We start from the raw sequence: 12,008 nt of genomic DNA, 5'->3' as shown, positions 1-12,008 counted from the left end.
CAGAGCCCCGCCAGCGAGGAGAAAGTGGGGGTGGGGGGGCTGGTGGGTTGCGGGGCAGAGGGGGGCAGTTGAGCTGTAAATGAACTCTCTTTGGCCCTGGATGAGTTCCTCGTCATTCTATAATAAAGAGTCAAAAGTCATTCAAGCCTGCTGACAGTCTGCAGGCAAAATGATGTCATTCCGATTCCTGCTTTTCCCCCAAGTTATAATTGGCTATTATGTAGGAATGTCTACTTTAATCTCCTTTTCTTCAAGTCAAGTTAAATGCCTGCTTAATAACTCCTGCCCACCCATCATTCACACAGAAACCCAGTGTTCTAAGAATAATGAAGAAGCAGAACCATTGTCAGACTTAGAATGAAAACCTAATGACCGCGGAAGCAATTTGGGGAGCAATTTAGGTCAGATATATTTGGAGAGAAAATTCATATAAGACAGAATAGATATTTAACCAAGATCTAGAATTCTGGAACGGTCAATGAATATAACTGAAAATATACTACCACTGAAATTATAAATCCTAAAACCAGTTTAGAGATTTTAGATTCGGGAGAAAGAGAAACCAAAAAGCAGAGCAGCAAAATAGCTTGCTTCTCAAACAATCCATTTTCTCCATTTATCTCACGACTCTCCCTCACACTCCCCTCCCCCACAAGTGGCTCTTAAAGTAACTTGTTCCTTATAGAGATTACAGGCAGGAAATGAACCGAGTGCTTTGAATGATTTCTTACCTTAACTATGCTGATAGGCTTTCGAGATAAGTGAAAACTTGCATACAGCAAAAATGTCAAAATAAAAATGAAGGCTCTGTACCTGAAACACAAAACAGTGGCAGGGATGACATAAAATAATATCAGATGCCAGATGAGACAGCAATCCCACTCCTGGGCACATGCCCAGGCAAAAGTAGAGTTCACAAAGGCCCATGCTCCCCTGTGTTCGCAGCAGCACCATTCACAAAAACCAAGGCATGGAAACAACGTACACATCCATCGACAGATGAATGGATAAAGAAGGTGCGGTGTGTGTGTGTACACACACACACACACACACACACACACACACACACAGTGGAGTATTACTCAACCATTAAAAAGAAGGAAATAATGCCATTTGCAGCAACACAGACGGACCCAGATATATCATACGAAGCAAAATAGGTCAGAAAGAGGAAGACAAATACTCATAACATCACTTATACATGGAATCTGACACAAATGAGCTCATCTACAAAATGCAGACAGACTCACAGACAGAGAGGACAGAGCTGGGGTTGCCATGGCAGTAACCACAAGGGGGAGAGACAGAGTGGGGGCTTGGGACTACCAGACACAGACTATCGCATACAGAATGGATAAACAACAACGTCCCACCGTATAGCACAGGGAACTGTACTTAATATCCCATGATAAACCAGAATGGATAAGAATATGAAAATGAACATAAATATGTATATCACTTTGCTGGACAGCAGAAATTAAATGCAACATTGTAAATCAACTATACTTCAACAACATAATAAACTATACTTCAACAACATAATAAAAGATGCATTAAGAATACATTGCAACTGTATTCTTAAATTTCCTTATGCTGTATGCTATTGATTCAGTCCTATATCAAAGATGAATCCTATATATCATATCACTACAATAGAATATTTAAAACATGTGCCATTTTTACTTTGTAAATTGAAATTAAACATCCATGGGAAAAACTAATCAAAGAGGAATCTAGGACCCAGATGCACACGTGTTTAAAAAGTAGACAAAAAAAAAGATTATTTAATTTGTAACAAAATTAACTGCAAGTGACTTACAAGCCTGCTATCCTGGGCATTTAAGATCGTATTTATTTTTTTTTACTTTTTAGCTTCTCTGCAACTTTTTAGAAGGACACAAGAAATAAAGAAATATAAATATTTCACTGACCTCAGTGAGAACAACTCAGTGATGCCAACAAGCTATGAATAAGGTCAATGACATAAAAACTATTGGCCGAGAGCCTGGGTTTACGAGAAAAGCAGTTTGAGAGGAAGAGCTGAGCTGTATGGAGCGACAGACAAGATGCTCTAGCAAGAAGATGAAAGTTTATTCTAGTCTGAATGTTTGAACCATGCTATAGAAAAACAACCCTTCAGGGAAGAAAACAGGTCAGGAGGAAAAAGTCCTTGGCAAGAGATGACAAGGGGCTCCAGCCAGGAAGGCAGGCCCTCTGCGTCTTGAGGCCCAGCTCCCAACCCTGAAGAATCCATTCTGTTCTGTTCTGGAAATGCCAATGACCTTCAAACTGCATGCAGGCTTCACTTGGTCATTAACCAAGGTGAAGGCAGAGGCCACAGAACCCGGAGGGGCCACCTCTCTCTTTCTCTGCAGGGGAGCCACAACCCCAGGAGGGCGGCTCATTCTAAGGCCCTCGATATGGAAGGACCCTTGGGAGAAATGGGTGGCAGAGGAAGAGATGGTTGGATAGCATCACCGACTCAATGGACATGAATCCAAGTAAACCCTGGGAGACTGGCATGCTGTAGTCCATGGGGTCTCAAAGAGTCAGACATGACTTAGCTACTGAACAACAACTTCCTCCTATCTCTACCCACGTTTCCAGTGTTGTGATTTAGTTCTCAAGGTCAGCTTCCTTCACTAACATAAAGACTCCTAGGGGTATCTGCCTCTCTGGCCACCAGAAAAGTAAGTAAGTGAAGTTGCTCAATCATGTCTGAGACTTCTCGACCCCATGGACTGTAGCATGCCAGGCTCCTCTGTCCATGGGATTCTCCAGGCAAGAATACTGGGGTGGGTTGCCATGTCCTTCTCCAGGGGATTTTCCTGACCCAGGGATCAAACCTGGGTCTCCTGCTTTGCAGGCAGACACTTTACCATGTGAACCACCAGGGAAGCCCTGACTCCAGAAAAGGTAGGAGTTGAATATTTCCAGATTAAAAAAAAAAATGTCATATTTCAGATGGGGGAAAAAAGACTTGGTAGTACAATAGGACTCAAAACTTCAACCTCTGGAACACCTGTGCTCAGCGAGTACGCACCACACCAACTTACCAGCTATTCAATAAACACTTGTAAAATGAATGCCCCCAGGCTCTATTCCTCAGCAAGGAAATGCTTGCTGATGAGTTTCCTAGGCTTCTTTGCTCTTCAAGTCCCTATCAATGAGCAGACAGGAAAAATGTGCAACTATAACAAAATGACTGTGTCATCTACCTCAAAGAATACAGACTGCAAGTTCAGTGGATTGGTGACCAAAATCCAGCCTTTGTCCTTATATTTCTGAAAGTTGTCATCCTGGTAGGAGTGGGGGGCTCTCACTTCTTTGCTGGTATCTCTCCATGATCCCACCCACTGCTCCTCTGTGCTAACTTACAAACATTCTGGACCACTGGAACTTTCAACACTTGACTCTCCAACCCACAGCTAGATCCACTGGTCACTCAGATGACTACTTGCTAGGGCTGATGTAGGCTAGGGGCGACCTCGGTCAGCCCCCATTTGAATGCAGAGTTCCCTTTTCTCACCTCCACAAGGAGTAAGAAAATGTTCTCAGACTGAGTCACCTCCAGCCCCTCCAGAACCAGAGTCTGAGAGAAAGATCCGGAGCCCTCAGGGATGCTATGTACCACTGGCTTACAGGTGTGCTACCCACCAGGAGAATCTCATCATCACCTAGCCCAGAAGGATGTGGAGCGAGCGGCTCTACTTAAATGGGCCTTGGGCTCATGTTCGCCACTCTCTACCCAGAACTTCCCACTTATAAACATTCTAGTTTTATTAAGAATGTTTAAAATATAAATATTAATATTAAAATATATTTAATATATCTATTAAATAGAATAAATAAACCCAGAAACAGAGAGTTTGTCTTGTGTCCAGGTCTAAAAGGCCCTGCGGCCCTAATACACCTGCATTCATATTTAGGCTGTCTCAGCTATACAGGTTACTGAAAACTAGCCAGTCATCCCGGGCCCCTGCTTGCTTCTCCAGGGCCCCTGCCTCTTTCTCTGGGGCCCCTGCCTCCTTCTATGGGGCCTCTGCCTCCTTCCTTGGGACCCCTTTCTCCTTCCTGGGACCCCTGCCTCCTTCTCTAGGACCCCTGCCTCCTTCTCTCGTGGGTGGTTCTGCAAGTGAAGCTCACTTGCACAGAGCCTGCAGGGTGGATGGAGGTCCCAGGACTGCCCCATGCATGGTGATGTGGACCGGAGCACAGTCATTGGGGACTACAGAGTGGAGAACTTGTCTCTGGATGTTTTCAGTTCAGTTTTATGTGGAAGTGAAACACCCTAATGAATCAGCCCCTCTGGGAAGAGTACAAGCCGTGCCTGCCATGCTAAGTCGCTTCAGTCATATCTGACTTTGAACTCCATGAACTGTAGCCTGACAGGCTCCTCTGTCCATGGGATTCTCCAGGCAACAATACAGGAGTGGGTTGCCATGCCCTCCCCCAGGGGGTCTTCCTGACCCAGGGATTGAACCTGAGTCTCTTATGTCTCCTGCATTAGCAGGTGGGTTCTTTACCACTAGCGCCACCTGGGAAGCCCCAAGAGCACTAGAAAGTGAAAGTGAGAGTCCCTCAGTTGTGTCTGACCCTTTGCGACCCCATGGATTGTAGTCTGTCAGGCTCCTCTGTCCATGGAATTCTCTACGCAAGAATACTGGAGTGGGTAGCAGTTCCCTCTTCCAGGGGATCTTCCCAACCCAGGGATCCCAGGTCTCCCGCATTGCAGGCAGTTTCTTTACCACCTGAGGTGGCCCAATATTGTCTAGGAAGATCAGGGGATGCTTGTAAGCCCAGCTGATAGCACCAGCTCTCAGGAGGCCCATCAGACTTTGCCACTTGCTCCATGACCTTAGCAGGGAACTCGGAGGCAACCTGCCCTGCAGAATCAGGGCAAAGGTCAACTTACACTGCACACCAGGCATTTCCTAGAGACGGAATTAAGTGTCTCCAGAAGAGGAACCTCTATCATTTATTTAGAAACCATCAGATCAACTCTATTCTCTCTGTTTCCAAGTCTATCCTTTCTCCCTCTTTCCGCATCTTCTTACGTAGAACCCTGGGGAGATGGGAAAGGCCGGCCACTAGAGGTTGAGTTTTCCCTTCCAGAAGGTCTGACCATGGCCCCACTGGTCACTTTTAAATTACAGCAGCCACGCTGTGGGGTTGGTACCTTCCTAGTGGCCATGGCAACACCCTTGTCCTGGAAGGCAAGCAGACTTCTCACTTCTGGGGGTTATCCTGGATTATGGGGATGAAAGGCCTAAATAGCCCTCTGGAAGTTCTTTCCCATTTTGTAATTCTATCCTCACCTACTTTCTTCCTTTGTCATTTACGAAGTAAGGATTTTGGATAATATTTGTTTTATCCATCTTGCAGTGGGTTTAATGCTGTTTCCCCAAAACTGAAAGTGAAAGTTGCTCAGTCGTGTCTGATTCTTTGTGACTCCCCAAACTGATGTCCATTATAAATCTTAGAATGTGACCTTATTTTGGAAATCAGGTCTTGCAGAGGTAATTAGCTGAGGTCATACTCAACTCCTATAAAGAAAGTTGAGTGCTGAAGAATTGATGCTTATGAACTGTGGTATTGGAGAAGACTCTTGAGAGTCCTTTGGACTGCAAGAAGATCCAACCAGTCAGTCCTAAAGGAAATCAGTCCTGAATATTCATTGGAAGGACTGATGCTGAAGCTGAAGCTCCAATATTTTGGCTACTTGATGTGAAGAACCGACTCATTGGAAAAGATGCTGATGCTGGGAAAGATTGAAGGTGGGAGGAGAATGGGATGGCAGAGGATGAGATGGTTGGATGGCATCACCGACTGCTGGGAGCCGGCATATTGCATATTGAGTGAGGATCTGGAATAGCTCAACTGGAATTCTATCACTGCTGAGAGCCAGCGTGCGGCACTCCACCCATGACAAAGGTCATGAGGAAAGAGGCTCGGCATACGCAAAGGCGGGATCGAGCCTCAGGAGTCCCCCTGGAAATTCTCGAGCATCTACCCCCAAAACCAGAGTCTGCCTACTTTCTGCTTTGTGCTTTCACCTACACCTCTGACTTTACGGGGGGCTGTCCCCCACTACCTCTCTCTGAAAAAAGAGTTAGCTCACAGCTCCAGTTAATAATTCCTGGATGTGACAGTGTTTCAACCTACAAACTCCTTTGGAAATCCTCTAGCCTGCCTGAATGGGTTTTTCCGGCCACATGTGATTGTTCAGAGCCTCCCAACTGTGAGAGGCAGGAGATGTTCTAAACTGCCTAAACACAGATTCCTTTGAGTAGTTAAAAGATTGATTAGAAAATGTATTGGTGAAGGGTTTTTCACTTGTTGGGCCAATGTTTGCTGCTAAGTCTCCATACTCCTTACCTACTGTGTCCTTGACAGTGTATTGATTGATATAATGGGTGTATAGAAATGTAAAATGCCGCTTTGTCCAATGCTTTTTGGAAGACTGGCGCCTGACTTTGGAATAATCACCTTTAGAGAAAGATAAGTTTCTTAAAATGTTAACAGGCCTCCGGGCCAGAAGATGATGTCAATCACCTGAACTTTTGCATATGATAAGTTTGCAGGAAGAAAGCCTGGCTTGCTGCATGACTCTACCCCTTCCCCCATTATCCTCTATGCATAACTTAAGGTATAAAAACTACTTTGGAAAATAAAGTGCGGGCCTTGTTCACTGAAACTTGGTCTCCCCATGTCATTCTTCCCTTTAACTTCCGGCTGAGCGTCCATCTGGAGCGTGGATGTCCTCTGCGACCATTTATTTGCCTGGGCTTCTAAGACCCACTCGAGAAGGTGTCTAAGGTGGGGCACCTTCCGCTATTCGAGAGGGCGCCTGCGGCCTCCGTGGTCAGAGCTAACCTGGTGTCACGGGTTATATTGATTTTCCGCGTAAACCAAGCCACTCAGCTTCTTTTCTCCACTGAATTTTCCTACTGAGCTATCCTTATTTCAGCCGCTTTTCTCCACTGAATTTCTTCACTGAGCTATCCTCATTCTATTACTCTTTGAATCTTTGATGAATAAATAAATATAAATAGGTCGCCGACGCCGTCCCCGCTTCGAATACCCTGGATCAGCCGGGGCTGGACCCCGGCAGGTGGCGCCCGAACAGGGGACATTCGAAGGTAGGTCCCCAACCCTTTCCCCAAGTGTTAAATTTTAGGGACGGATAGGACCCCACTCAGGGTGCCGCGGACCCCCCTGTAGGATAGACAGGGCGAGTAAGAGTGGGAAGTGTTGAAAGTGTTAAAGAGTTAGAGAGAAAAAACGGTTTCTGAAGTTAAAAGGCCAAAAAAAAGCCTGATCTTTTAAAAGCTAAAAGCTTTATCTTCTATTACACTTAATTTTCTGACATGGGTAGCACTGAAACTAAGAATGGCAACTCTTTATACAAGTAATCTTCAAACTGATAAAGAGGCTACTGTTAATTTAGATACTTGGGTGAAGGTAAAAAACAACTAAAAACTTATCCTATAAATATGATTAAAAATGTTCTGGACCCTCCTCATGAGGCTGTGGGATAGCCTATGGGAGAAGCTATAGCGGTGGATGGTAGTGGGTCTCCACCTTCTGCGCAGATCATATTTTCTGCCATTGACAAAAGAAAGGAGGGAGACTGTGCTCTACCTCCCGAAAAAGGAGAGGGCTTACAGGACGCTGCGGCCGGGCGCCCTGGCGAGCCCCCTCCCCCTCTACACAAACCTTTAAAAATTTATCCAACAATTTCTGATTTAAGGCAACTACCCCACCTCCGCTTGCACCTCCCAGGGCCTAAAAATTCCCCAGTTTACATCCAAAGTCTCCCAGAACATTGCCTAAAGCTGAAAAAGATAAAAAAGATTTTTTTTTTAAAACAAAGGAGCTTTTAAAGAATACACAATATACAGAGCCTGCTCATTGCACAAAAACCCCTCGGGGGGCCTCACCCAAGCAAAAATAAAAAAAAAAAAAAAAAAAAAAGAAAAAAAGAAAAAAAGAAAAAAAAAAAGTGAAAAAGGAAAGAATAGAGAAAGATGTAAAGATAGAGAAAGAGCTAAAGAGTGAAAAAGAGGAACAGAAAAGTATTAGAGAACGCAACAAGATAGAAAAAGGAAGTTAAAAAAAGAGATACAGAGAAAAAGATAGAAAAAAAAAATTAAGGAAGAAAAGAGGGTAAAGAGAAAAAAACGAAAGAAAGAAGGGTAGCAAAAAAAGAAGGGTGAGAAAAAAGTGAGAAAGGCAGGAAGAGAGAGAAAAAGACAGTAAGAGACGCTGTGACCAGGTGCCCTGGCAAGCTCCCTCCCGCTCTGCACAAACCTTTAAAAAACAAAAAACAAAAAACTTATCCACCACTTTATGATTTAAGGCCATCGCCGCCGCCTCCGTTTGCGCTTTTCAGGGCCCAAGAGTTCCCCGCTTTGCCCCCAAAGCCTCTCAAAGTGTTGCCTAAGCCTGAAGAAGATAAAAAGTTTTTAAACAGTGGAGCTTTTAAAACAGACTGCACAATATGCGGAGCGTGCTCCTTGGAGAAAACCCCCTCAGGGGGGTCTCACCCAGGCTAAGAGAAAAACGGTAAGGGGATTTAGCAACAATATTAACCCTTGACGAGCTGGTTACTCCAATTCCAATGAGAGTGGCTGGCCCCTACCTGAGGACATTGTAGGACTTGTGCTAGGGCGTAGCTCGCTTTCTTAAAAAAAAAAAAAAAAAAAAAAAAAAAAAAAAGAAAAAAAAAAGAAAAAGAAAATTTCGGTGGTGTATGGTGTGGTAGATTCTGATTATATTGGAAAAATTAAAGTTTTGATCTTGCCGCCTACCAAAACTGTACAAATTAATAAAGGTCAAAAAAGAACACAGTTTTTGCTTTTACCTTATCAGACAGGAAAAAATTTGACTTCTCAAGCTAAGAGCCACAAAACATTTAGATCTAGTGATCTAGCCTTTTGGGTGCCAGGAAATTACAGCTCCAAGGCCTTTAAAAGATCTTTTAATTCAAGAAAATAAAATGTCAGGGCTATTAGACACAAGAACAGACGTCTCTTAACATTTCTGGAAAAGACTGACCCAGTTCCTGGCCAACACATACTACTGAAAATGAGTTGGTGAGATTAGAAAAAGTGGAGTGAGAATGCTATAGAGAAAAAGGTGAGGGAGAGTTTAAAACCTTGAAGAGTAGTGAGTTCCCCGTTGCTGGAAGTATTCAAGCAAAGTTAGATGGTTACTTGTCATATAAAAAGCTATAGACCAGATTTAGTTTACAAAATGATAATTGGAGAAGCTTATAAAGATGTTGTGCAGCACCTCTTTACTTGCTTCTCATATTTAGGTGCCAAAAGTTTTAAAAATTGATAATGCCCATTTGAAGCTGCAGAGAGACTGTTTACTAACTTTAAATGATTTCCAAAAATTATTAGGGGTTATTAGGGGACAGTAATTGGATACGCCCACATTTAAAACTGACTACTGCAGATTTAAAGCCTTTGATTACTTAAAAAGCAATCCTAATTCCAGTTCTAAGAGAAAGTTGACTAAATGAGACAGACGGCTCTTGTTAAAGTAGATGAGACTTTAAATGATCAGTTAATTAAGATTAATATTACCAAAAGATGAGATTAAATTATTCTTGCCACAGAACATACACCTACAGAGTGCTTGTGACCAGTGACCCCAAGAAAAATAGTTTTATCTTTTCCCAGCTTGGTGACACAATTAATTATAAAAGGAAGAAATAAGAAGTGTAGAACTTTTTAAAAAAGAAGTAGCAAATATAATAGTTTCACTTAATAAGGATCAACTGCAAGTCTTTTACAAAATAGTGATGATTGGCAAGTTGCCCTGATAGATTTCAGGAGTCAAATTTTGTTTCATTTGCCCTCAAGCCCCCACAGTAGTTAAAAGTTCAAAAATGTTAGATTGAAAGTTTGAAGATACCTGTGGAACTTTCCAACCCTATGTAGTTCCTATGCTCCCCTTTACCCTATGGGGGAGGGACGTGCTGTCTCAAATAAGAGATACTCAGAAAAGGGTTTTCTCAATTTCTTAGTCATCAACAGGCGGTACAATTAACAATACTTTATATGTTGTTATAAATACATAATATAAATATATTTACATAATTACAGTTTGCCTAGTTAGGTATGGGTATAAATAAAATATAATGAAGGTATACCTAATTCTATTTATAGATCTATACTTAATTAATTTGTATATAAATTAATATGTATACTATATATGCATATTATATATATACTGTATAATTGAATATATATTACAGTAATATAATGTGTGAATGGCTGATATTAATTGGTATGGATTGATGTACTGTGATATATGTTCTATATACTGTATTATTATATATGTGTGACATGTATTATTGCAGTGCATTGGTTTGTGTTGGTTGGTATTAGCTGTGTACGTATTGTATTGCTGTAATATATATATTAATATATTAATTATAAAGATTAATTCAAGTATATCGATTTATATATATTATATGGTAACAAGTATAAACTATATAAATACATTTTGCATTTAGGTATATCTGTATACTAAAATGAGATAAGGAGGTTATACGTTTATTTTTTAAATTTATACAAAGACCTAAACTAAACGTTAGACCTAAATTAACATATCTTTAAATTCATGTTGTTAAAATGTAAATTTTAAAAATTAAAAAATTAAATTGACAACTGCTTGACAATTCCTTTGCCATAAAACCCCCATAGGTGTAATTGGGGAAGCCAGACAAAAAATTGGTTTTATGGCAAAACGGCTCCCTAGAGTGGGTCCATCTTCCCGCTCAAACTAAAAAAGTAGCGGCTTCTTATCCAAGATTGATAGCTACTTTGATATTAAAGGAAAAAAGCGGAACATTGAATTATTTGGTAAAGAGCCATCAGAAATTGTAATTCCATATAATAAAGAACAACTTGATGTGCTTCTAATGTTTGAAAATTGGCAGATTGCTATAGGAAACTATTTTGGTCAAAATTTTTGCATCATTTACCTTCACATGTTTTGTTGAATTTTATATCCAGACATCCAGTTAATTTTCCTGTCAGATATAAACAATCTCCTGTTCCAAATGTTCAAATAGTTTTTACTGATAGACAACAAACGGTAAAGCCTCCATAGTTACTAAAAATCACCAAAAAGTTTTAAAAACACAAAAAACTTCAGCTCAAAGAGCTGAAATAACAGCAGTCATAGAGGCTTTTGCTATGTTTGCAGATGAAGAATTTAATCTTTACTCTGATTCTCAGTATGTGGTCAGGCTGATTCCACACATTGAAACTGCGGTTTTGCCTGAAAATAAAACCACCATATTTCATTTGTTAACTAAGTTACAACAACAAATTTGGAAAAAAAAAAAATATTTTTCATTGGACACATTCGGGCTCATTCCAGATTGCCTGGCCCTTTAAATGCCTTTAATGATTTGGCTGACTTGTTAACCAGAAATACTGTGGCTACTGTGATTGAGGAGGCCAGAGCCTCTCACTCACTTCATCATCAATACGCTACTGCTTTAAGACATCAATTCCAAATTCCCAGAGAGACTGCTCGAGAGATTGTGCGTTCTTGCTTACACTGCCCCACTGTTTATAATAATCTACCTATGGGAGTTAATCCTCATGGTCTCAAACCTAACGTACTCTGGCAGACAGATGTAACTCATGTCTCTTCATTTGAAAAACTGTCCTTTGTTCATGTAACTGTAGATACCTTTTATCACGTTATTATTACAACTGCTCGTACTGGAGAGACAGGTAAAGATGTAATACAACATCTCTTTACTTGTTTTTCATATTTGGGCCTGCCAAAAGTTTTGAAAACTGACAGTGCTCCTGCTTACACTTCTAAGTCTTTTCAGAAATTTTGTATAAAGTTTCAAATTAAACATAATACAGGCATCCCTTATTATCCACAGGGACAAGCCATTGTGAAAAAAACACATCAAACATTAAAAATCCAAATTCAAAAATTAAAAGAAGGGGAGTTTAAGTATAGCT

The 12,008-nt window shown here is 41.3% G+C and overlaps 1 protein-coding gene across 1 annotated transcript in view; it reads right to left on the bottom strand.

Moving 5' to 3' along the window:
• SLC37A1 (solute carrier family 37 member 1) overlaps positions 1-12,008 on the bottom strand; it is an 82,464-nt gene that overhangs the window by 56,910 nt on the left and 13,546 nt on the right. Inside the window, exon 3 of the mRNA XM_055569743.1 lies at positions 732-813. Coding sequence (XP_055425718.1) covers positions 732-813 — 82 coding nt within the window. The remainder of the gene's footprint in view (positions 1-731; positions 814-12,008) is intronic.

This window comes from Bubalus kerabau, chromosome 2 (genome assembly GCF_029407905.1).
Source record: "Bubalus kerabau isolate K-KA32 ecotype Philippines breed swamp buffalo chromosome 2, PCC_UOA_SB_1v2, whole genome shotgun sequence".
Classification (NCBI taxonomy): Eukaryota; Metazoa; Chordata; class Mammalia; order Artiodactyla; family Bovidae; genus Bubalus; species Bubalus kerabau.
The sequence above is the reverse complement of the archived record's forward strand: the minus strand, read 5'-3'. Positions and strand labels throughout refer to the sequence as shown.